Here is a 27998-nt window from a genome sequence, read left to right on the forward strand (position 1 = left end):
AGTGTAGGTCTTGATCACATAGATTTGAGCAGTGGCTCATGGTCTTTTAATTTTATCCAAGTGCAAAAAATCAGAAGATAAAACAAAACCTTTTTAAGAAGGACAGTTAATCAGAGGTATAGCTAGGATATACTACATCTTTTATGAATTAGATAGAAGGTGTATCCTCTGATAGGTTTGTTGGTAAAAAGGTGCCCCTCTGGGTAGGCTAACCAGAAACAGCGCCCTTTTTTTTTTTTTTTTTACCAGGCTTAGCAACATGGTTGTCTTGGCATGTGGCTGAATTTTAGCCTTTACCTCACCTCCTCAGTAGAACAAAAAGTGTACAATTTCACACAGTGGCCCTGCTTTATGGTTTCTAGATTCAAGAAAAATTCTTATTATAATTTATCAAATTTTTTCTGATTTTTAAAAATTAAACTTGGAGTAAAGGGAATTAACTCTGGTGTTCCTAAGATGTAAGTAGTTATGAGAGTTCTTGTTTTACTAACTTTTAACTCTAACACCAAATTTGATTTTTTTTAATGAATTTTTTTTAACATTTATTTATTTTTGAGTGAGGGAGAGACTGTGTGTGAGTGGGGGGGTGGGGGCAGAGAGAGAAGAAGACACAGAATCTGAAGCAGGTGCCAGGCTCTGAGTTGTCAGCACAGAACCCAACGTGGGGATCAAACCCAAAGAACTGTGAGATCATGACCTGAGCCAAAGACCATGATGCTGAACCGTCTGAACCACCCAGGCACCCCTAAGTTTGATTTTTAAAAGTTAAGTTCATAATGACTTGCCCTGTCGGGAAGGTTTTCTTTTGTTTTTCAGCACTTATAGGAGACAAAACATTTTCCTCAGAACCTAAGTATCAATGAAAACTTCCAGAGTATAAGCCTGGGCAGGGCTGAGGTCACAGTGGTCTTCCAGTGCAGAGCCTGCTATCTTGGGATAATCTAAGGGATGAACAGGTTTAAGAAAGTGTAGGTGATTTGCATTTTTTCCTTCTAATTTTTATTTTTAGTAGAGTTAGTCATGTATATAATTTCAGTGTCAAATAGGATTATAAAGTGATCGTCCAAATACCCATCCTCCAAATACTTTCAACTCTACCAGCTGCTGTGCTGGTATTACCTACATGTGTTTAAATTGTTTATCCTTTTTGCTTTTTGATTAAGCAATTTTAGATATTACCTATTACCTGTACAATGCAGGTTGAGGATTTAGCACTCATAACACCCCTTCCCCCACTCATAGTCGTTTTCTCGATTCTGTGTTCCCAGTAGAATTTTAATAGTTTATTAAATTAATACTTAGTGTTTACATTTTTTATGATGAAGTAAATTATGTCCACAGCTGAGCCAAGTAATATATTATATTTTGGTGCTGTAAGACTTTTCAGATATTTTTGTATTTGCTAATAATTGTCTGTCCTCCTTTTGGGGCACCTGGCTGGCTCAGTCGGTAGAGCATCTGAGTCTTGATCTCAGGGTCATGAGTTTGAGCCCCACACTGGGGATAGAGATTCCTTTAAAAAAAAAAAAAAAGAATAATCGTCTCTCCTTTTGAATTTAATTTTCTATTACAAATCATTAGTTATTCCCATATTGATTTTTAGAACTATAAAATTCCTATCAATATAGTCAGACACATCAGGATATCTATTATTGAGGCTTCTTGCTCTACAGCTGCCATTGTGGGATTTTCCTTCATATAATCCTAGGAATTCCTTTTTTTTTTTTTTTTCCTGTATTGGATCCCATGGCTTCCTCACAGCTCTTGGCTTATCCCTTCATTTTGGTGAAGTACATCCTCTCTTAACTTTCTGAGTAAACATGTAAGAAAATAAATATGAGACCTTTTACTTCTTAAACAGTTTTAAATCTAATCTCACATTTACTTTATAGTTTGTCCAGATTAGAATTATAGGTTGCTAATTATTTCCTTTCAAAAATTTAAAAGGCTTTGCTCCACTGTTGATGAGAAGTTCAACTGCTGCCCTAATTCCATGTCCTTTCTATCTATTTTTCCTCTTTATTTTCCTCTTTCTTCTTTCATTTTCTCCGGTGCTCTGAAATTGCATTAGAATATGTCTTAGGATGGAAAAAGAAGATGTGGTACACATACATACATACACACACACATACACACATGCTGGAATGTTACGCAGCCTTTAGAAAGGATGAGATCTTACCATTTGTGACAAGATGAATGGACCTAGAGGGTACTATGCTAAGTGAAATAAGTCAGACTTAGAAAGACAAATACCATATAATTTCACTTATGTGGAATCTGAAAAACAAAACAAATAAAAAGTGGAAACAGACACATAAATATAGAGAGCGTACTGATGGTTGCCAGCATAAGGGTGTGAATAGGTGAAGGATAGTGGGAAGTGTATAGGCTTCTGTAATGGAATGAGTATGTCATGGAATAAAAGGCACAGCAGAGAGAATATAGCCAATGGTAGTTAATAGTGTGGTATGATGACAGATGGTAGTTACACCTGTGGTGAGCTTAGCCTAATATATAGACTAATTGAATCACTGTGTTGTTCACTCAAAACACATAACACTGTGTGTCAACTGTACTCAAGTTAAAAAATGTTTTTGGAAAAAGAATGTGTCTTAGGGAGGATATGTTTGAATTCATCGTCTGGGTACTCAATGGGCCCTCTCAAAGTCTATACTATTTTCTTTGTTCCCTTTCTAGAACCCTTTAGATCACCTGAATTGTTGGCTCTATTTCTTTCTTTTTCTTTCTTTCTTTCTTTCTTTCTTTCTTTCTTTCTTTCTTTCTTTTACATATTCTTACAAGTTTTGGCTTTTTCTTTTACTTACTGGGAAACTTCCCTGATTATATCTTTCAAACTTAATTCAAAATTTTAATTTCAAAGATTCTAACTTAATTTTTAATTTCAAAGACTTTCCCTGTATTCGCTGGTTAATTTTCCCTTTTTCTAAAGAGCATTCTCTTCTCTATGGCATCTTTCTGAACTATTAGTTCTATTTTTTTGTGAAGTATTGTTTTCTTTATGCCTCTGTGTCCTCCCCACTTTCTCTTTTTTTGTGATAGAGATTTTACTGAAAAGTTCATTTATATTTGCTGGTCAGTCACTGATTGGAACTTCCATTCATGCAGTGGGAGTTAAGATCTTTCTCCTTTAAAAAAAATTTAAAAAACAAAGGAGGTGGGGAGGCCCGGGTGGCTCAGTCAGTTAAGCATCCAACTTTGGCTCTGGTCATGACCTAGCAGTTCCTGAGTTGGAGCCCCGCTTCCTGCTCTGTGCTGACAGTTCGGATCCTGGAGCTTGCTTCAATTCTGTGTCTCCGTCTCTCTATGTCCCTCCCTTGCTCATGCTCTGTCTCTGTCTCTCTCTCCAAAATAAATAAACATTTAAAAATTAAAAAAATTAAATTTTTTTAAATTAAATTAAATTAATTAAATTAATTTAAAAAATTTAAAAAAAAAGTCTTTCTCCTTTCCTTCCTTCCTTCTCTCCTTCCTCCTTCTTCTGCCTCTTTCTCTTCTTTTCCTTTTTCCTTTTACCATTTTTTTTGAAGAACTGTCAACTCTTAGTATCAAGAAGTCTGCTTGGAGGGCAAGTTTCTCTGGGGAAAAATCCTGCAGTTTCTTATGAATGATATGCCTGGGAGACAACATTTAGGAGTTAAAGGTAATGAGGTGAAGGTCTCAGCCACTGTTCAAACCATAGACTTTAACTTAATTCCTTTCTTTTGTTTTATTCTTGCCTTCTGCTATGCCAGGTGTTTCTAAGTTCACGAGCTCTCTATTCCAGTTTCTTTTCAGAATAAATCACTCTTTTCTTGCATGTACTGGGGAGAGAGTGGTTTCCAGTTTGGTGGAGGGGAGGGAAGAGTTTACAGGGGATACTGATGTTTGCATCACTGCTAGGACCCCCACCTCAGAAAGGACGTGGTAGCCCCAATACCTGAACCAGCTTTCTTTGACAAATCTCTGCAGACAGGCAAGTTTCAGCACTCCTTGCCCTAAGTCAGCTCCAGGCTCCATCAGCGTTCATTGTTCAGAGATTTGAGGCCATCTCTCCTCTTTATCCTCATGGTATTACACTTTTTAAAATTCATTTACCACTGTTTTAGTCAAGTTTGGGAAAAGAAGTAGGAAATGCATGCATCTATCTGATTTACTTCATTTAATCAGAATCGCTAGGATATTTCTGATCTTGTAGAAGAAGATAAATCTTCTTCCTTACAGTTATATTTTATTCATTAAATCAGTGACTGAGTACATAAATTAGAGGATATAGCTGGTGGGAGTAGTTATCAAATTTCTTTTTGAAAATTACTATATCGTGTTTTAATATAGGAAAATATACTCTTGTAGGTATTGATAGATATCAAGTGATTTGACTAAGTTAAATATATGTTACATATATTTATTATTTCTTTCTTATATGTGAACAATTTATATTTTGAAAGATTTTCCCAACAAATTTCTTTTCAACTTATTAGTCATGTCACTCCGTAATTACCTTACATTTGCATTTTGCTCAGTTTATTTATAATTATTATTTATATTTATTTTATATTTTATTTTCTAAATCCTTACCATGGACAGTCCTTATAGCCCCATTATAAGTGAGCTGATTTCCTTTGTTCAAATCTAATTACTGAGTGCGTGCCCGGCCCTGGACTGCATAAGGAAGGCACGTTCCCTGCCCTCTTGGAGTTTTCTAATCTAATTGGAGAAGAAAGATCATGAAAACAAGAATAATGTGAAATGGGTTAGGCTAGAGTGGAAAATAAGAGAGTGTTCTTAGTACACCTGCAGAGGTACCTAGCCTAGAGGGAGTGAGTGACTTTATGCTCAGAGTAATGGAAAGCTTTAGTAGAGTTCATAGTTAATTCTGCATGCAGGGATGTTACGTATAGAATGGGTTATAAATTGCATGGAGGCAAGCCTGAAGAGGAACAAGACAAAATGTTTGGCTTTTATTACTCAAAAAAAGTGATGATGCTGGTTGGGAATAGCATAAAGATTTTGAGAGAGAATCAACATACTGATAATAGAGTAGATAAGGGAATGAGGAAAAAAGGAAATCAAAGCCAACTCTTAGAAAGTTCATATTTAATTTTTTGAAATCATCTGGCATGAATCCTAGAGACTGATCCAAACTGAGAGGTTAAAAGATATGTCTGTGACATGATTTTTATTACTTTACAAAGTACTTTATGCATTTAGACATTTTTCACACTAAAAGAAATTGCTAAAGTACAATTCAGAGACAAACTTCTAAAACTAGCTCTTTTTAATACTTAGTATAGGCAAGTGAATCATATTAGCATATTAACACAATAAATATGATTAAAAACTTTAATTTAGCAGAAAAGGGTGTTTTGGATTAATATATGATATTTAAAGATGATTTAAAAATTCCTAGAAAGCAAGTTTTTGGTGATTAGAGTACATAGTACATACCTATGGTGTGGCTGTTACTTTTGAGTTTCAGATTAATGAGAGATACTCAGTGTTATAAAATATAGACTGCAAATATCTTAGTGCTGTCTCAAGAACTTTGCCTTACCCTTATTATTATGCTGATCACAGATAGTCTTATATCCTTTGTTATATGTTCTTTGTCCTTCAAGCTTTTAGCTATTAGGATTCATTTACTTTTTCTCTACCATGTTTCAGCTTGGCTTACAAGGCTTAGAAACAATCGAGTAAGTTACAAAGTTCAATAGCATTGAAAAGGAAATATGAAAAAGTTAGGGACAATGAAAAAAAGGGCAGGAAAATTATGATAAATTATACATAAGAGAATATAAATCTGCACAATATTTAATTCTGTACAGTTGTTAAAATCGGTCTGAATTTTAGCTGTGAGACCTCTAGAGTCAATAAAAAGAGGAAAACATGCTCCATTACAAGATACTCATGATGTTTTTTAAAAAGATCACATAGAAGGTTTATTGGAATACTGTGACCTAAAAGAATTATTTCCATGGATAAGATAAAAGAACGATATAATGGTTGTTGTCCTCAACAACCTTCTGTGTATAATAACATCTTTTAATATATCAGTGTTACAATCCTAAAGTTAAATTTACTACAAATCCACACTATTCACACTATTTATTTCACAGCCTGGCTGGAACCGTGGATGATGTTTAGGAAAGCTAGATTTGTGTTTTCAAAAGTATATTCAAGGGGCGCCCGGGTGGTTCAGTCGGTTAAGCGTCTGACTTAGGCTCAGGTCATGATCACACAGTTTGTGGATTCAAGCCCCGCATCGGGCTCTATGCTGATGGCTAGCTCAGAGCCTGGAGCCTGCTTCTGATTCTGTATCTCTCTCTCTCTCTCTCTGACCCTCCCCTCCTCACGCTGTCTCTTTCTCTCTCTCAGAAATAAATAAAACATTGGAAAAAAAAAAAGTATATTCAATAGAACAGTCATTTTGCAGGATAAAAGTAGGCGCTTTATGACTACATGACCATTCCATGGTCATTAGGAATTGCTGGGATAAACAAAAAACTGAACAAAAAAATTTTTATAGGTACATTTTTTTAAGTTTATTTATTTATTTGGGGGGGGGCAAAGGGAGGGAAGGAGGGAGAGAGGGAGACAGGGAGAGAGAGAAAGAGAAGCCCAAGTAGGCTCTGCACTGTCAGCCTTGAGCTGGAGGTGGGGCTCAAACTCAGGAACCATGAGATTACCATCTGAGCTGAAATCAGAGTCAGATGGTTGCTTAACCGACTGAACCACCCAGTCGCCCCTACAGTTGTATTCGTTAGCATTTTTAACATGCGTCAGTGTTAATATCCAGGAAGGAGTTTTAATGTAGTATTTATAAACTTTTTTTAAATCTCTAAATCATTTTGAGGGCATCATCTAGTCAGAATACTCCTTTGAGGGACATTTCTTCGAAAACAATTTTCCAGAAGAATAAAGGGAATACATAGCCTTTAGCTAGTCCTGCATGAAAATAAAAGAAGTTTCTTAAGACACTGAACAGTGGAGTTTAGTTTTGCATTTCTATGGAGCAGATGTTCTCTGTTGCTGATGAAAGGTAGGTCTAGATGCTGTGTCAACCAATATCTGTGGGGCTGGCATGCCTCTATAAAAACTAATACAGACTACAGTATATGCCTGGATCATAAATGATGGTTCGACTTCACTCTGACAGGAGCCTATAGTGCCTTCAATCAGGGTAAGATTTTCTTTATGGTTTAGTACTATAGCAGAGAGTAACAATAGTTTTAATTTGTGTACTTCAAGGTAATGACACCAATTGCCTGTTGTATCTATTAGAAAATAAAATCCAGTAAGGTACTGTCAAACAGTATAACTTTCTTATGAGCCTTCTAAGGTTGATTAAAAATATATCTTGAGGAAATTAAGTTTACCTTTTATGTAGAATTGTTAGAAATAAGTCAAATATTGGAAGACCTTCACTGAAAATGATTTAGAGTTTTAGAGAAGTTGCCTTTAATCTTTCTGATAGAAGAAAGATAATTTTGATTTTTTCCCTACTGAAGTTCTGGCAATACAATTAAGAGTGCAGAAGCTTCTTTTGAGATAAAAGAACAGTAGTAAGTCAACTTCCTTTCAAAAGCACAAGTATTTGCATTCACTTGAGTAGGTTATGACACAATTACTTCTAATAATAGATGCTTTTCTGTTCTTAGTTTGCTGCATTTAAGTGAGTACTTGGAGAAGACAAAACCCCGATGTGTTAAGTTGCTGGCTGTATAACTTACAGAGAGTAAGGGCAGAGAGAGGGAGACCCAAAACCTGAAGCAGGCTCCAGGCTCAAGCCAGCCGTCAGCATACCGTCAGACCATGACCTGAGTCGAAGTTGGATGCTTAACCAACTGAGCCATCCAGGCGCCCCAGGGCATTTTTAAATATACATTTTTGTAGTTAAGATTTACTTTAAACTTATACTGCACATTCTTTCAAAGACTTTAACCCACTACCAGTAAACCATTTCAAGGATCTCTGGAACAAGGAAGATAGCCTATTCTATTACGTACATTTATAGGAAAGAAAATTGATCTGTAGAAAGGCTATGTTTTTGTTACATAGAATAAGCATGGACAGAACTCAGAGCAGCTGCCTGACTTGAGTTCTCCCTCTGTCTCAGTCGTTTATTTACTTTGTAAGTTTCTCACATAAATAAATTGTAAATAGCTGCACTGTAGTAATGAATTTAAATATCCATATATTTCAAAAGCCAGTCTTCAAGATTTAAAGACAAAACATCTTTGAAGGTCCCTAAAATGTGTTTTTATTCCTTGGGAGTGAACTGAGATATAAGGCTGAAAGAAATGACCTTAATTACAGCATTATATTCGGTTTTCATTGCAAAACCAACCTAGATTGCGTCAGAGCCTTGGGCAAGTCATGGGAACTGTAGCAGAGGAGAATCCCAAACTTTATTTTAAGGGAGGGGAAGAAGTGTTGCAGGGGAAAAGCTCCTAAACCCCTGAGAAGGGGCTTGCTTCTGCTGCGCTCCCTGGTAACCTTTGAACTAAAAGAAACATCTTATCAGATTGGATAGTTTTCAGTTGTTTTTCTTTTCAATCTTTTCTTTTTATTTACAGTGGATGGAACTGAGGTTCAACACTCTGGCAAAATGCCCACACTGCAAAAAAATGTAAGTTTCTCTACTATTGGAAATGCTACTGGGAGGTACTGGAGAGCAGGTTAAAGAGTTCAGAATTCTCACTTTGGTAGATTTTGATTTGAAGACATGCCATGGGATAAATGCATGTTTAATATATGCATGCTTTTCAAAACTAAAAAAAAGACATCTTTAAGTGGATTAATATACTCTATTTTGAAATGAGAATGATTGGGCTTGATTATCACCCTCCAAAGGGAAATCAATTTCTAAGAAAGAAATTACTAAAATTATCAGTAACCTGGTGAGGATTTGCAAATGTCCAAATCTATTGCAAATAATCTAAAATTTGTATTTAAAAACATGGGCTGTAATCCAGGAGAAACACCAAATGTTTAGGGGTTTATAATTAAGTAGCTGTGAACTTTTTTTCATTTCCTAACTAGTGAGATTATTCTCTGATAGCAAATAATTATCTGTTGTAACTATTCAGTCTATTTTCTCTATTCCTAAATAGTGTGCCTAGGGAAATTAACAAAAGGCAATATAAAAAAATGGGAAAAAAATAGAAGATATTTTGATCAAAGACATTTTATGGTAGCTGTGTTGGGGGTCCCCAAATCACCCCCAAATTCTCTGATTTTCTAGGAGTACTAATAAGAGTTAGTGTGTATTTGTACTCATAGCTATGATTTATTATACAAAGCAAAATCAGTAAAAGAAAAGGCACAAGGGACGACCTCTGAAGGAAACTACATGTAAGTTTCCAAGAGTCCTCTCTTAGTGGATTACACAGAATGGGCTTTATTCCCCCAGCAGGGAATCATTACAACACAGGTCAAATACTATATACCAGAGAATCTCATTAGAGATTCAGTGTCCAAGGTTTTTATTGGAGCTCCTCCCATAGGCACCTATTACATGCCACATACTGAATTTCCAAATTCTCAGAAGGAAAGCATTCAGTATTCAGCAAAAACCATATTGTTTGCACAAACAATTTAGTCATGGTAAACCACTCTTATTGGTTAGAGAATCGTGGGAACATTTTAGAAATTTAGGCTCACAGATGCTAGCCAAGGGTCAGTCTTGAAAGCAGACCTTCCTATGGAGAGTTATTTCAGCCTGCTAAACATTAATTCTTTCTGCACAGTATTTATTTTGATAACAAAATTTTAATCTGAAAATTATTGATGTCCGCTTATGTGTGTGAATTTAACTTAAGCTAAGGAAATTAAACTGCAGTGTTTTGACAGGTCAACTTTTAACATTGAAAACATGGGTTCATAGTTTAATTGATGTGATCCCTAGTTTGATATACAAACCTTATCTATTTTGAGGAAATCCAAAGAATGATTTCTAGGAGAAAAGAATTGAAAAGTGTCTGAATAGAATATATGTAATAAAATATCTCCATTTATCTCCACTAGATCTAATTCCAATTCAGTATAGCCCCATAAGAATAACTTCTTTACAGCATATTTCTAGCTTCAAAGGAACAGATACTTCCTTTTTTATATATTTGTGAAATTAATCAACTGAATTCTTAACTCTGTTGAATCCAGTAGAAGTCTGTACATGGAGAAGCGAAGTGGATAACCCCAAATAAGTACACAGAAGAATATATACTTGAGAGACATTCCTCCCACATGTATGTGAATGATCCAGATTTATTTTTTTTAAATTTTTAATGCTTATTTATTTTTGAGAGAGACAGAGACAGAATGTGAGTCAGGGAGGGGCAGAGAGAGAGGGAGACACAGAATATGAAGCAGACTCCAGGCTCTGAGCTGTCAGCACAGAGCTGGACATGGGGCTCAAACCTACGAACTGCGAGATTATGACCTGACCTGAGCTGAAGCCGGCCACTTAACTGACTGAGCCACCCGGGTGCCCCTCAGTGATCCAGATTTCTGTGTGTTATCTCTGTTTCCACAAAAATGAAAATATTAAATTGCAAAGTATCTCCACCAAGATCATTAAAAATTCTATGGAAAATAAAAAGCAGGAACTTCTTGTGATTAGCACATTGTATGCTAAGCACAGGGATGGTTACTTTATATACAGAGATACAGGAGCTGTAATCCGTTCAGCAATCCTGGAATGCCAAAATTATTATTCTCATTTAACAGATGAGGAACTGTTAGAGAGGTTAAGGATTTTGCTCAAATGACTTGGGTAATTATTTTAGAACAGTGGCAATATTTTGCTGATAATAAAGAAGTATTGAATGTCTAGATAGTCTATGATCGGTTAAAATATCACAAGACAGTGTATTAGTGTTAAGAAGAATTTATGTCAGTTACTTAAGGAACAGCTTGTCTGTTGCATAGACATTCACATGGAATAAGTCTGCTTAAATATCATTCTTAAAGGAACATTTATGGAATTGGAGTCACATGCTAACCATGGGAGGACTCAGGGCATCCGTTACTTATTTGAGTAAAGATACTGCTATCACATGAACACTCATGGCTTGTGTCTACATTTCTTTTCTCTCTGAATATTTTTCTTCATAACAAAACGATGAGACATCTGTTGTGATAAGATTCTAAAGGAATTTTATTTCTTTAAACACAAATATAAAATATCCTACAACTATTTTTAAGTTCTAGGACCTAAATCATCACTAGGAAACCATGGCAGAACATGGGCAGGAAAGACTCCCCCAGGGGCCTCCAGTGACCAAGAAGGGGTTTTTCACGTCACTGTTTGCTACTCACAGAGTCACAGGGTAGCCGAAGGTGAGGTTGCCCTTTCAGGTAGATGCTTGTGGCCACTGCAGGATGGGAGCTGTAGTCCTAGTGTTCTGGAAGTAGTACTGACACTCTATTATCATAACAGACCAAAGACTGGTAGAGATGGCAGTTTAATCCATGGTGATTATTACCAAATATCATTTCTCTGGATCACTGATATACTCCTTTGTGGATCACCTCCTGACATTTTAAACAGTAGTGGACTCTTACTCTCTTTTATGCTGCTGTTTAGTGCTTTCTTTTATAATTATCCATGAATTCAGCAAAGAGTCCTGTGCCAGGTACTGGGTGCTTGAAATAAAAGATGGAAACTTGCCTTCAGGGAACTTATTCTTGTGGGTATAGGGAAGAGAATAGGCAACTACAATAAAGTTTTTTAATGCTTTAAAAGAGATACACCCTGCCTTTTCTGTTCTCAGGAACCCCTAACCCAGATTGGAGGGAAAGGAAATGTAAGAGGAGACTTCCAAGAGGGGGGTGTATGAAGTAAGTTATTCAAGATGAGTGGGAATGATGTGAAAAACAGTGTAGGGTGCTTCCTTGTAGAAGGAGCTACCTGTGCTGAGGTACAGTGGAGTCAGAATATAGACATGGTATTAAGGAAATGGAATAGATAGGACTGAATGTGAAGGTAAGAGAGAGATTGGGGTAAAGGATGACTTTATATCTGAGAGGCCGTAGAACTGTTCACTAAGATAGGGAATTTATCATCTAGAAGAGCTATGTCTGGAAGAAAGATGCTGAATTCATTTTGAACATATTAGATATAAAGATGCTCTAGGTTTGCTAGATTAGCTAAGTCTTCATCCCTTGAACTTCCACTTCCATCAGATCCATCCACTTTTCAAGTTACCAATCTCGGATCAGTATGGCCATGGCTTCTCCTTTCCTTTACCAAGCTAAATGACAGCTGAAAAAATTCTGTATTGGTTATCTTTTTACAAAAGTATAGCTTTATACTTCAGCGAAACCCTGGCTTAATACTCTGGTTTAAAGTGTTCCTGAGTAACTCCCTCTTCCATTCTCCAGAACAATTATCTCCAGAGATTTACTCTTCCTCTTACACTCCCATCCCCCATACCACTACTGACTCAGCCTCAGCAGATAAGTTGCCTTCTGCCCTGGTATGATTGAACCTATCTGTGAAGTCCTTCGTCTTCACACTGCCTGCCTACACACTATCTATATCTAGGTGCACTTCATTTCCTCTTCTCAGAGGGAGGCTGGGCTCTTCCTTTCAGTACTTAGCCCTTCCTTTAATCACAGCATCCATTTGCTCTGGAGTGAAGTGCAATTAGCCATCCTCCCCACTAGGCCACTGAATTTGCTCTGATAAAGTTTACATCCCGGCTGCAGATTCTAATAGATCTGTTCAGTCCTCATCCCTGTTTGCTTTCTCTGTAGTGAGCGTTTGGTTCCTGTTGATCATCCTCTTTTTTTCCTTACAATTTGTTCTTTGCTTGGTGTCCAGGTACCACTTTCTCCTGGTTTTGTCCCATTTCCAAAAACATTTCTTTGCTGTCTCTTTTGTTGACTTCCCTTTCTCTTCCAAGTTGTTAAATATTGCTACTCTCCCGGGTTGCAACTTGACTACGCTGTATCTTGGTTTTCTCATAGTTTCCGCTGCCATTTATGTACCATTAAATCACAACCAAAATGTCACTGAATCACCCCAGATCTCTCTTTGGAGCTGCGTATATAAATATACCATCTATATTCGCTATTTTCCCTATAGTTATTTCAACCTGGGTGTCCTTGGGCATCTCAAATGATCATATCCAACTTCCTTACCCCACTCTACTAAGTCTCCTTGTGTGTTAATGAGTATATTATACTAATGGATGTTATCCTATCCGCCCAGCTGACCACGCCAGCAATCTGACTGTATCTCTGTTCTCCATACCCAAATGGAAACAAGACCTGTCACTTCTGTCTCTTGACATTTCAGTTCTGATCTCTTATTGTCACTATTTCTACCTGAGTTCATGCATTTAGGATCCCTCTCCAGGACTGTAGTCACAGCTTTCTAATTTATCTCTTGGCCTTCAGCCTCACTGTTCTCTATCCATCTATTAGAGAACAGCCGCAGATACAAATATAATTTGTATCTCTTTGGCTTCAAATGTTTTCATAGCTCCAAAATTCATGTTCATGCCATAGAGTTGTGCAAGTTGTATACTTCATAACAAGGTGCTGTTTTAATTGTTATCCTAGGTTTGTCTATGTATGTAGCATATAAAGTATCCTGAGGAAGAACATCTTCTACTAATTGACATAAATGCACCATATGGATTATTATAGGCCCATTGCCTAAAATCCGAAATCCAACTCCAATCTTCTTAGCAAGGTATATACAACCCTCTAGGTTTAGGTATTTGCCTAACCTCCCTAGTGTTATCTTTTTTATGCACTTTTATATACAACTCACTATGTTCCAGCGTCAACAAATTCTTCCACTTCCATAAATGTACAATACAGTTTCTTGCTTCTGTCCCTAATCGTATCCTGCTAGACCTGGGATGACCTGGCTAGTCCTGTTCTCATTACTATATATCTGGAAAATCCTTACCTAACTTTGCACATTAGCTCATACAGCCCTTGCTTCCACTACTCTCCTTCTCACCTCCAGAAACCTTCTCCGAAAGAAAGGCTATTCTACTGCTTTTTTCTTGAACAAAATTCTTACTTTGTTCATACCTGAACAATGCTGCTGTTATCTGCTAAGATGACTTACTTTCTCATCTATTCACATCTTATCCTGTCCTTGAGCCTCACCTAGTAAAACCTTCCCTGGTGACCTCATCTGAAAATTGTGCTGTAAATAACACTGCTTGGCACTGTCTTCATTTTCTATGTGTCCTTTATACAGCTCATGGTCCACAGGGGAATATTGTGAAAGGGAAGGTTAATAATTTGAAGAGTGAATAGTTACGTGTTTGGGAAGTATTGCATGATCTTTTCCTTTTGGGAGATTCAGTGTCCATATTTTGCATATTATTAGAGGCTCTTGACTTTCACATTCAGTAATATGAAAGACTAGTTAATGATGATAACAAACATCCTTTTAAATGTATAGCTCAGTTCATATGAAAGTTAAGAAAATACCTGGGGGCCAGCAGTAAAGAGGAAATGACAATCAAGTTTGTCATTTAGAATATCCTGAGAGTATTTGCCAATACGAGGGGCCCAGGGCCTTGGGTTTCTGTGTTCAGATGAAGAACAAGAGAAGGGCCTTGGCCCTGTGGAAGGTGTAGAGCTGGAATACCATCCTTCGCCCCAGAGAAAGTCCTTCATGCTCCATGAAAAGAGTAGGTTAGGGAAAAAAAAAATCTACCAGAAAAGGAATATTACAAAGTAGAAATTTTATAAGAACAGTGACTTTGAGCCTTATATTTAACCTCTTTTATATGGCCTAAGAAAACCCAGTCCCAGAAATCAATTTAAAGTGGGTTAGGGTTTGTCCCTTTCTAGGAAGCCTAAGAAAAGCAAGTGAAACTTCTCTATGGATGAAGCCACCCCTAAACCATTCTTATGGATTTCTTATATGAAGATGACCAAACTAAATTTTCAACATTTATGAACCACGTGAGGAAACAAGGTCCTGTATGTAGAATCAGCATCAATAACAAGCACTATAATTAGACTCCCAAGGACTTCAGATATATTCAAAGGGAGCAAAAGGCATTATAGTGAAAAAACCTAAGATCAATAGAAAATATTAAAAGCAAAGAGAGAAAGGAGTTTTTTTTAAGATTTTATTTTTTTTAAATTAATTTTCATACCCAATGTGGGGCTTGAACTCACAACCCTAACATCAAGGGTTCCATGTTCTACTGACTGAGCCAGTCAGGTGCCCCAGATAGACTTTTACTATAAAAAGGATAACAACAGTTCTGTCCATAAACAGCTCAACAGCAACAATGGAAGCCAAAAAGTAAATTTAAAAATACTTGAAATTGTTAACAGAGATTAACTATCAAACTGATATTATGGACCTATCTAAACCATAATAGAATAAATGAAAACAAAATAAAAGTATTTCCAAATGCAGAACCAGTGAACCAACAATCAACAACAAAAAGCCCAGAACACTTACTATTTTGGTATCCTCACTAAAGAAACTATTAAAAAGTAATTTAGGGAAAATGGAAAATATCCTAGAAGTTATTTCTACAAGGCAAGAAAAAAAGGTAAACCAAGACATTGTACACAGCCATAAAGAACATTGTATAAAAATAGCAAAAATAACAGGAAATATTAATGCTAATGAATTTGGAGAAATAAGTGTACAATAGAACTAAATTTTTTTTTTCTTTTAGAGACAGTGTGTGAGCAGGGGAGGGACAGAGAGGGAGACACAGAATCAGAAGCAGGCTCTAGGCTCTGAGCTGTCAGCACAGAGCCCAACACAGGGCTTGAACTCACAAACCTTGAGCTTGTGACCTGAGCCAAAGTTTGGACACTTAGTTGGCTGAGCTACCCAGGGGCTCCATAACAGAACTAAAATATTGGAAAACAAGAACATATAAGCTGGGAACAGAATATTTGAAGTTAAAACTTTCTAAGATTCTTGTATTTATTGGGAAGATAGATTTACTAAATGATTTTAGTTTTTAAATATTAGGTATGTTAAAATTTTATAAGCAACTGGTAAATTAGTAGAAATAAATTGTAAAACTTTCTAAATGTAGGTGGAAAATGAAACAAAAGAATCAAAGTCAATTCACAAGAAATCCAGAAAAGAGGGTGGAAAAGCATATAAGAAAATACAGAAACCATAGAAAGCAAAATAGAATAGCAGAATAAGCAGAATATATGTAATTGGACTAAATGTGTCAATAAGACTTGCCAGATATTATCAGGCTAGACTAAAGTCCATCTATGTGCAATCTGAAGAAGAAACACATGAAATACAGGAGCATAGGATGGAAGTTAAAAAGGGAAAGAGATCAAATCATGAAACCTGCAGCAAAGGAAAGATATACCAGGAAAACACTAACCAACATTAAAATAGTAATATTAATTCTCTTCCTTTTAGCAGAACTTTCAAAGTCTGACTGAACACCCAGCTAACAATATTTCCTAGCCTCCTCTTGCAGAAGTTTGTAGCCATGTTTTTAAGTTAAGGCCAGTGGAATATAACATAAGTGATGAATGCAGCTTCCTGATACTCTCCTGAAAGGCAAAACTATTTGTCTTAATTTTTTCTCCCCTCTTCCATGTGGCTGGAAAAGGCATCTGCAGCAGGAGACTTGTCACCTGTCGTGTCTGGCAATGACAGTTAATCATGGAACAGAGCTGTCTGCCAACCCTAAGCTGTACATTTACTTTTGAATTCTTTTTTTTGCAAGAGAAATAAACTTTTTTAAACTATTGTATTCTGAATGTGTCTATTATAGGATTCTAGCAGGTACTTAATATCTCATATGCCTTAGGGTAAAAAGAATTATTATAGTCACTTCATCAAAAACATAACTTCTGAATTTGTGTGCACCACATAATACATCTTCCAAATATGTAAAATAAAAATTGATAATTATAAGGACTGCTCCTGTAGACCCAGGCATAAATATGAAAAGGCAAACTCTCATACTTTTAGAAGATTTTAAAAATATTTTTATGATAGGAAAGAATTTCCTACACAGGAAACAAAAAGCACAAACCTGAAATGAAAATATTGATAATTTTTACTATATTAAAGTTACCTTATATTACAGTGGTTTCGTGAATAAAAACTCATTATCAATAGATGGTATTAAAAATGAATTTTAGAAACCTAGAATCCTCAACAACTGTACCCAGTTGCAACCGCAACTACCATCACAGATTTCACCTCATTGCAGTTTGCAAGATCCCTGGAGTATGTAGTTAAAAAATTTTTAGTAGCCAAGACTTCATTCAGTTATTGGCACAGTCTGTGAATCATGGCTTTGAGACAGCATATGAGCTTATGAAAATATGTATATGCATAAGCTTTGTAAAGGGTCTGGGAGCAGGACACTGTCACCAGGATGTCACTAGCACCCCCTGCTGGACTGTGATACACTTACATGCTCCTCTCCAGTGGTGGTATCAAGCCTTATTCAGATGGGTTCACCTCACAATCCTATTTCATCTGTGTCTTAAATGGCCTCAGGCTTCTGCCTCTTGAAAACTATTGAGCCTTGCATGTACTTGAAGGATGGATGAGTCAGACATGATTGAGAACCCACAAAGGAACCTTGCTAATACTTGACCTCTGTGACCAGAAATGAAATAAACCTTGGTAACATACTGTCAGTATCAAGAACCTGTTCAGTTTACATTGTAATTCTAAAATCAACTAAAATGTGTACTTTTAGCAGAACTTTGTGTATAGTTAGAGATGGCCAACCCAGGGACAAATTATCTATATGAAAAATGGTCCTAACAATGTCTTTTGCGTTTGGCACTTTAAGGTCATTGTTTGGCAGAAGTTTAGTTAATAATCTTTCTGAAGTGTGTTTTAATTGGGTTTAGAACCCATGTTGAATCTTCTTTTCACGGGTTTTCATAATATTTTAAAATTATTTAATATTTTTTAACGTTTACTTTTATTTATTTTGAGAGAGAGAGAGAGTGCGAGTGGGGGTGTTGCAGAGAGGGAGGGAGAGTGAGAATCCCAAGCAGGCTCCATGCTTTCAGAAAAGAGCCCTACATGTGGGCTATATTCCACAAACCATGAAATTGTGACCTGAGCTGAGATCATGAGTCAGATGCTTAACTGACTGAGCTACCCAGGTACCCCGGGTTTTATTTGTTTTTTAAGTAAAGATTAATCTTGCTGATTAAAAAACAGGCTAAAAGAAGATATAAACCGTATATATAGCTGCCTGGAATAGTATGCAAATTATGTAAATATCATCTGTGAAGCAGTAAGCTGAAGACAGCCCAAAACAAAGAGATGATAATATGAACAAGCAGGTAATAGAAAAAGAAAACCAGTAGTCAGCTAATGTTTGAAAAGATGTTCTATCTTGCTAGAAATCAAGGATATACATGTTAAAACCACAGTGAAATACCATTCACATCCATGAAACTGTCAAGCATGGAAACAATACCAAGTGTTAAAGTGTTAATGTGGGTGGAACATTGGAAGCTCTCATGGAAAGAGGGTAGGGATATAAATTTAGCATTTATTAAAGTTGAAGATATGTCTCCAATACAACCCAGCAATTCTGTTCCCAGGAATATGTTTGAGAAATTCCTGCAAACGTAGATAGGAAATACAAAGCAGCATTGTCATTACAGTAAAAAATTAAGGGGAAAAAAAACCTGACTGCCCATCAATAGGGAGAATGAGTAAACTTGCACTTCTCTGAAAGTGAATGAACTAGATCTTCACATATCCACACATGAGTATGGAGGAGTCTCATGTAGAGTATTAAGCAAAAGGACGAGCTACAAAAGTATACTTTAGCATGTATACAATACAAAGCTTTAATACATGCAAAATGTTACATATTGCATACAGATTCCACCTGTGTAATAAGTTTATATGAGCTTTTTCAGTCTATGCAATGGGTGCTCAGTCATCGCTTTATCCCTGTGATAACATGGCACTGCAGTTGTCGAGTAGCGGTAGGTTATTTATTTTCTGGGGAGACTTCTCTGAGGTAGTGGCTATAAATTGGGTGATGAAAAAATGAGCATGGATTTTCAAAGGAGAATTCACGCACTGAAATTAATGTACTAACGCTCACAGAAAAGCTGCTCCAATATTCGCTTAGAACCTTTTGATTTATTTAATATATAATTCTTTTTTATTATTTAATATATAACTCTAATAAACTGAGTTGGCTTGTAATTCATGGCGGATTAGACTGCCAGAAGCAGACACACAGGTAGATGAGAAATGATAGCCAGCTGTGAGGTATAAAAGCAGGGAAAACCACCAAATGATTGTATAAGAATTAAAACTAAAAGTGGTCTAAGACTATAAAATAAAGGCGATGGATCTTATATGCCCTGGTAACTCTAGATAGCAAGATATACTATGTTGATGATGACGCCAGGTTATCCAGGTGTATATGTTTCAGTTGGAGAATTCAGGAATATTTATGATGTATGTTTGCAACAATATTCATAATTTTTTAAAAAAAGATTTGGAACTTAAAGGAAACCACTTTTCTGTTATGCAAAATTAACCTGTATGTAATAGCACATTTTTAAAGTATGCCTAGTAAGTAATGCATCTCTGTATTTCATTTACTCAGCATACATTTCTTGAGCATTTACTATATGCTAGGCATGGTGTTGACACTGGCCATACAAAAGCAAATCAGATACTTCATTATTTCGGTCATTAACATAGTAGCTCATATGTGATATGCTTAGGAAAAATAGAAAGTGCTGATTTGGTGACATGACCTCTGCTATGCTTACATCATTTTGAAAATTACAAAAATTAGAAGTATAAATAACTAAAGACTTTTAGATTTGAAATTTCAATTGAGAAGTGTGATGATAGTATATGCTTTTATGAATTTCCCATAGGCTTCTTGCAGTATGCATTAAAAGATTTTGAAAACTTAAATCTCTTTATTCTTGTAATCCTAATTCTAAATATTTATCTTGAGAAAACAAAACCAAAGAGTATATTTTTTTTAAAAAATAGTTTGATGTTTATTTATTTTGGAGAGAGAGAGAAAGAAACAGAACATGAGTGGGGGAGGGGCAGAGAGAGATGGAGACACAGAATCCGAAGCAGGCTCCAGGTTCTGAGCTGTCAGCACAGAGCCCGACATGGGGCTTGAACTCACAAACCTCAAGATCATGACTTGAGCCAAAGTTGGATGCTTAACCGACTGAGCCATCTAGCCTTCCCAAGGAAAATACTTTTAAATGATGTTTACCTGGCATTATTTATAGTAATGAAAATTCTAAATATCCAGTAGTAGAGAATTGTTTAAATTATGTTATATTCATCCATCAGAATTCCAATTTGAAGATATTTAATGACAGAAGAATACTTAGGTTGGTAAATTGCAAAAAAAAAAAAAAAAAAAAAGGCTGGAAGAGGAAAATATGCCAAAATACTAGGTGACTAAAGTAGTGGGATAGAGGTAATTTTCTTTATCCTTTGTATTCTTTATTTTCCAAGTCTCCTACAGTAAACATATATTAACTGTTATAACTGCAAAAAGTCGAGTGCTATTTGTAAGATAGTATGGATTTTCCATCTTAGAATACAATTTTTGAAATCAGTTGTCCTTTTGTGGATACTGTCAATAACCAAGACTTGAACTTTATTTAAAGCCACAATAATATAAGTTGTTATATAATAAATATAATTTACCATATATGATTTTATATTAACTTATTAAAATGACATTTTCATGCATGTTCTTGTCTCTCAAATGGAAGCACATGTCACTAAAGCCATAGACATGAACTCACAGATATGAAATGGAGAATCTGCATGTGAATAATGCTCTCTTTTGCGGTCGTGATTTTCAGTTCCTCAGTGGGTAGTGCGCTTCCACGAAGACGCTGCTGTGCATATATTACCATTGGGATGATATGTATTTTCATTGGAGTTGGATTAACTGTGAGTATTACTCTACTCACTGCTAGAATTCTTTCTTCTCAACTTTATCAGTAGTAAATTGATGAGGCCTGAACCTTCAGTGATCCCCATAGAACTTGCCTCCGTGGCATAGTAGGCCTGGAAGGTTCTGAAGGCCAGTGGGCGATCTGAAGCCCCAGTCCATAGAACTGTTCTTAATGGAGCTTGCCCATCTTGTGAAATAGTGTTTTGGGGCTCCTCTAAAGTTCGTTGACACTGGGGACTTTACCACTCATTTAACAAAAGCCCACTGGTTTTATTTAGTGCCATAGCCAAAGCAGAGGCAATACTCAATCAGCTATGGAGTTCTGAAAAACCATTCTCTTTGTTCCAATTAAGCACGGATTTATTGTCATTATGGGGATGGCTTATTTTTAGAGGAGACTGAAATTACATGGTTGGCATGGGGATTAGTCTCTCCCAGGAGAAGGAGTTACTGATCTTTTTTGTTACCATTTACTTCCCGTGCTCCTTTGTCTCCTCTTGTCCTATGTTATTAAAACACTCTTGTGTCATACAACACTGAAGAGTTCAGATTACAGATTCAAATGCTTAAAGAAATAATGTGTTCAAGTGGGCTTTTCTGTTTATTTCATGAAATTTAACATAAGCAGCAGTATTGTCTTATTAAATTTTACTCTGTCAATGATAGTCAACAAATTTGACAACTCCTATTTCATAGGGATTTTGTGGCCTTGGTGATATACTTCGTAAAAATCTCATGTAAGCCTACTCACGTTATCTAAGCAATTATTTGCCTAAAGTTTTTAATCTTTTGTTCTTCTATTTGCTTTTTATTTTAGGTTGGCACCCAAGATTTTGCAAGGCGATTTCATGCAACCTATGTTTCTTGGGCAATTGCTTATCTCTTAGGTTTGATCTGTCTTATCCGAGCTTGTTACTGGGGAGCCATAAGAGTGAGTTATCCAGAACATAATTTTGCCTAAGCTTGCTTCTGATTCAGTGATGCAGGGGAGAGCATCTAGCAGTTCTTGATAAACTACTCTGGACATCTTTAAATCATTTATCCTAATGGATTCCATTCTAGTTTATGTATAAAGTTTCAAGACTTTGCGAGTATTTTATGAACAAATGCCCATTGCACTACATTATATGCAAATAGTTTGTTTGCTGCTAGATTTTCAAGCTCTGAATAATAAAACTGTGTCTTCATGTTCTTTTACATCTCTTAAAAGATATTTTTGGATTTGTCACCAAACATTACGTATAACATCACCCTTCCATTATTTTTAAGTCAGTTATTCCATTACTTGCTCATCTGTGAGTATTCCCAAGGAGTGTTTATAAATGTTTCTACAATAGCTTCACATTTATACTCACATTTTAATTAAACAGTATCAAAATTGCTTGCTTTAATATCTAAGCAATATGCATTTTGCTTGAACTGCTTACTGTAACTTTAACCTAAGATCATAGTGACCTTATTCAGGAAAAACAATTGAGTGTACCTTCAAAGACTTGACATTCTTGTCAGATAAAAACCATTTCTAGATACTGTATGCTTGTTTTTTGTTGTTTGTAGAAAGATACAATATTTTGGTAGTAATTTAAAATACAAGAATGAAAATATTTATTTCTCCACAGTTGGAGATAATGTTGGATAAATGTTTTTTCCCTCAAAGATCACAGGAGTTTTGTCTTTCATTTTTGTCTGCTTTTTTGTTTACTAATTATAAAAGTTCTGGTCTAGATTTATGAAATTTAATGTTAATCAGCTGTGTGTATTCCTTTATAGATCTTGGAGGAAGTATTTCACATGACATATTTTATAAAATTAACCATTTAAACAAAGATATATTTACACTGGGTTGCCCTCTTTTTCATTAAATCATGGTAAAGTTTTCCTATTGGGCTAATTATGGACTGCTTATATGAGAAGAGAGCCTATGACATTTTACAGTAGCTAAAATGTTGAGATTAGAGGTAGTTACTCTTTTCATTCTTTTCAAATACAGCTGGTCAGATAGTTACCCAATTTATTCAAGAACGTAGATCAAAGACAAAAAGCAACATAGTTTTCTAAGAATTCACTAGGATTTAAGGAATCAGCTCTCGCACTGCCTATCTTTGCAGTTTTGAAAAAGAAATTGCTTAATTGAGAAGTAATGTTCTAAAGCCTTTAATGTAGTAGAAGTAAGATGATGAAATGATATGAGTAAATTAATTGGCTATTCCAGAGATAAGAATAATAGTTTAAATTATTTATGTTCCTGACTAGTATAAAAATGTACTCATCAGAGAATTTGGAGCAAAATACATGTAAACTTAAAAGAGTAATTGATAAATGTCTAAATGCAGTAGCTCAGGATTATATGTACCCTGGAAAATACAATAATAAAGATTATTGTTCAAATATTGTCTTGTTATATTCGATTTTTAAAAAAATAAGATGGTGTGGGGTGGTTGGGTGACTCACTCAGTTAAGCGTCCGACTCCTGACCTCAGCTCGTCATGATCTCATGATCGTGAGTTCGAGCCCTGTGTTGGGCTCTGTGCTGACAGCGTGGACCCTATTTAGAATTCTCTCTCCCCCTCTCTCTTTGCCCCTCCTCTAGTCACTCATATACTTTCTTTTCCTTTCTCTCTCTCTTTCAAAATAAAGAAGTAAACATTTTAAAACACTTTTAAAAATTAAAAGAATAAAAATTAGATGGTATTTCCAAAATAGATTTGAGTTTTTACTCTAAAGGAGTTTTCATGTTTAAGAACATATATAATGTGGGGGTGCCTGCGTGGCTCAGTAGGTTGAGCGACCTACTCTTGATTTCAGCTCAGGTCATGATCCCAGGGCCATGGGATGCGAGCCCTGCATCTGGCTCCACCCTGAATGGGGAGCCTGTGTAAAATTCTCTCTCTCTCCTCTGCCTCTCTTCCCTGCTCAGGTGTGTGCGCTCTTTTTCTAAAATAATAAAAAAAAGGAAGAACATCTATAAGGTTTCTTCATATATTATTCACTTGTGTTTTTTCTAGTATTTTCATGGTTTCATTTTAAAAATATAGATTTAAAATCTATTTATAATGTGCTTGATATAAGGAATGAAATAAGAATCTAATTTATTTCTTTCCTTAATGGTTAACTAATCGTATCAGCATTGTGTATTGAATAACCCATTCCTTTCCCATTAATTTGAAATCCCACGTTAAATTATATGCTGCATGCTCTTTTTCCTTTTGGGATATAATTCCATGAGAGCAGGAACTTTGGTGGCCTTGCTCACTGCTTTATCTCCAGCCTTTAGAATAGTGCGTAGTATATTTGTGTTCAATAGATTTGTTGTATGGATAAATAAGTGATTGAATAAATTGGTGCATTAAATTCTTATCCCTTTGGTGTGGACTTTATATTTGTTACAGAATATATAGGTGAATATTGATATAATCTTGTGTTAAGGAAAAACTTTCTTAGTAAAACCCCAAAGCAGAAATCCTACAAAAGGATTGATAGATTGTATGATTTAAAAGAAAAAACTTTTATGTGAAAATAATCATAAGGAAAGGAAAAGATAAACTATATTTTTGAAATAGTAAGAAGTTAATCTTTTTAATACGGGAAGGGACAAAAGGCATGAAAAAGCAATTTATGAAAGAAGAAATACAATCAGTAATAACACATGAGCTTCTTTTCAATTTACTAATAATCAAAGAGTTTAATTTAAAACATGAGATAACTATTTTTCACCTAGCATATTAACAAAGAATGAGTGATTAATCCCTGTAATGTTAAGGATATGAGGAGCCGCACGCACACACACCACACAGTCTTTGACGTAGTGATTCTGTCTCTGGGAGGTTATCCTAAAGGTGCTCTGGATAAAAGAACACATGTATTTGTACAATGATATTTATCACATTTTGCTCATAATAGGGATTAAAAGCAAGACGTCCTTCAATTCAGCAATAAGGGATAGGTGAAATAAATTATAGTACACTCATAGTATGAAATAAGTACTAAATGATGAAATTAACAAAATGATGAAATTTCTTGTCTAATTCAATCGGCAATGGCTCATAAAATATTGTATGACAAAATCAGATTACAAATCAATATGTGCAATATAATTCACTTCTTGAAGAAAATGATTTTAGGTGTATGTGTTCAAAAAACTAAGGAAAATTAACACTAAAACATTAAGAGGGGTTATTCCTGGGTGATGGAAGAGAATCTAACTTTTTAAAAGTTTCTGCACTAGATTAATTGGTTGGAAGGTTTAAGTTTTGCTCTTGATGAATAGATAAGAATACTATGTGATTGATCACATCAATATTTGTTACATTTTCATTTAGGCTCTTGAAGTTTTAAAATTAGTTTATTAAAATCCAAACCAATGCATTTCATTGATAAAATCTTGAGGTTACCAAATTACATATTTAAGCTTAGTCCTATCTGAATTAACATAAATGTTTAATTAAAGCATATTTATGAGACTTTATACCAAGTTTTATTCATAGAGCATTCCTTCCAATGCCTGGTACAGATGGCAAAACACAGAAAGTGCCAGGAAAATGTTATTTGAAAGAATATAACATAGTCACTAATCAGATAAGGATTTTTTTTTTTTGTCCCCAGCTATCCAAAGGAGTAAAAGATGCCTTAATTCTTCTTAGAAAAGAGGGAATAAATGGAACCACAGTCAATTAGTCTTGAGTAAGTCATATGTGAGTGAGCATATGTCATTTAGAAGATCCTAATAATGTGTGTCAGGTACAGGGCTGGCCTCACAGCACATGCAGTTTAACAGCCACAGGAAGCCTGGGAACCACATATTCTCGTTTCTGTTTCACCAGAAGAAATTGAAGTGTTACTCTCTCATAGATTTGAAAACAAGAGCTTTTTAAGTAGGACAGGCATCTGCATTCAAAACAAGCACTCCTGGGTGATTCTGATGTAGGTTTTTCTGGCTCCTACTCTTGAGAAACACTGCTCTATACCACACACACACACACACACACACACACACACACACACACACACACACACATTTGCATCCACCTTCTTGGGCATTCACATTTTCTTGTATAGAAAAAGCTTTGATTGTATTTGAGTAAATAATGCCATTTCCTTTGTTTAGCTTTTGTTTTTAGTTTTGATTTAGCTACACTTGTGCTTGTATATTATGAAACTATAACCATTCCCATGTGCATAGTCTCACAAATTGCTGTAAAATATAAGTTTGTACTTATTTGATATGTTTGGTACACACGTACACATAAATCTATAGTGATATATAAAATAAGCACTGAAGAAAAACCCCAAGTGTTTATTGATCTGACTTACATCTATGTTAATATTAAACCTCTATGTCATAGTTGTCTTGACTCTACCACTGAAGAAGTTCAGAATGGCTAAGTAATTAAAGGTCACTCAGCTTAGATGTGATGGCACCTGCTGGAATCAGTCTGTCTGCCTCCAAAATGTATCTGCTTTCCACTACAGCATGAGATTTTATTGTGCTTTGCTTTGTAGAGAATAACTTTTGAATTTTGTGCCCCCTGCTGTTCATTGTCTGTAACTCATTTGTGGAAAGAAAGTTGAAAAATATTTGCCGTCAGAATTTACTTCACAAAGAATAGAATACCTTTGTTTAAAAATATTTTTATGAATTTGATATTATATCCAGCTTTATTTAAGAGCATTTTATGTAACAAAATATTATTACATGTATTTATTTTCTTTATTTATAATATAAAATCATAAGAAAAACTAGCTAGGAATATTACTTACTAAATAGGAGGAAATTGACATACAATGAATTTTAACATAACTCCCTTTAATATTGATAGCAATATTAAAATGATTATTAAATAGCACACGATGCTAAAAAAGGATTTGTAAAGGTTTTTAATTTTTAAAATCCATTTACATACTTTGTTACAAATATAAATACTAAGGTTCTTTATATTTTGACAAATATACATATATTTGACTTGAGATGGAATGCTATGTGAAAAGCAGAAAAATAAAAAGCCTTTGTTCTTTTGAGACTGGCCCACAGACTAAGGTATCAGATGAGGCTACAGATCTCAGGAGTATGGTTTGTTATTTGACAGGTGAGAATATTTTATCTACCACAGAGGTAGTCTTTTCAATTTTGACTGTGTAACTAAGTTTATCTGAGGTAACCTGCTAAGTATAGGAAGTGATCACTCACATTTCTCTCAACAGATTTTTTAAATACCTACCCCGAGTGGCTTATGCATATGCAACGGTACTAATGGTTGGCTATAGAGTCACTGAAAGTTCCCAATGATCAAATAAATTTTTCTGAAAAACCTTGCCACGGTGCCTGATATTTCTATATCAGATATACCCTTGGCTTAAGATATTGGACATTTAAATAATTGTGGAGGAAATGTATTACATTTTTATTGCTTTTTAAGCTTTTTGGAAGAGTAAGCTTGGGATATGTGTAGAGAATTCCTTAGCTTAGACAATACTTTATTTTTCCCTGGACACCTGCCTTGCTCCTTCCTTTAAAAGCTCCTCTCTACCTACCATCTGCCATCTACAAATCTCCTTTCACTCCCCCATAATCAATGTGGACTTCGTTTACATTCTTACCATATGCCCTTGATTTAAGTGTCAATGTGAATGGACTAATGCTCTGGTCTGGACTCAGTTCTGATTCCCTCAAGTCTAATGACCTTTACCTCTCTATTCCACTTGTGCTATTCACCTCCAGCTGTACGGTGTGCTCATACTTAGAACCACTCCATCTCTGAAGTCTTACACTCAGATGTCCACTCTCTGGACATATACTACTTCTATTCTTATAAAATTCTCACTCTCTTTGTGCCACTCTTCGTACATACCACTTTCAGCACCTCCAGTTTCTTAATTTTTCTTCCACTCTTATCATGTCCTCTGTATTTACCAGTGAATCCCATAGCCACACAGATTAATACCACTACAGATGTTTAGTTTTCACCTTCAGCTACTCTGCAGCATTGTGTACCGGTCTCCGGCTGTCTCTGTAAATTTCCCACAGATACTATTTGAAAACTTCAAAGTCCTTCAAACTCCTCATATTTTCCACAGTCG

General features: G+C 35.5%; 1 protein-coding gene across 1 annotated transcript in view; it reads left to right on the top strand.

Moving 5' to 3' along the window:
• The window catches only part of PIP4P2 (phosphatidylinositol-4,5-bisphosphate 4-phosphatase 2), a 51154-nt gene extending 28649 nt beyond the window's left edge, over positions 1 to 22505 (top strand). Inside the window, exons 5-7 of the mRNA XM_039240581.1 lie at positions 8574 to 8626; positions 20830 to 20920; positions 21742 to 22505. Coding sequence (XP_039096512.1) covers positions 8574 to 8626; positions 20830 to 20920; positions 21742 to 21885 — 288 coding nt within the window. The 3' untranslated portion in view covers positions 21886 to 22505. The remainder of the gene's footprint in view (positions 1 to 8573; positions 8627 to 20829; positions 20921 to 21741) is intronic.
• Positions 22506 to 27998: the final 5493 nt, after the last annotated feature.

The sequence above is a fragment of the Hyaena hyaena genome, unplaced genomic scaffold, assembly GCF_003009895.1.
Source record: "Hyaena hyaena isolate Hyena2069 unplaced genomic scaffold, ASM300989v1 scaffold_177, whole genome shotgun sequence".
NCBI classification, from domain to species: Eukaryota; Metazoa; Chordata; class Mammalia; order Carnivora; family Hyaenidae; genus Hyaena; species Hyaena hyaena.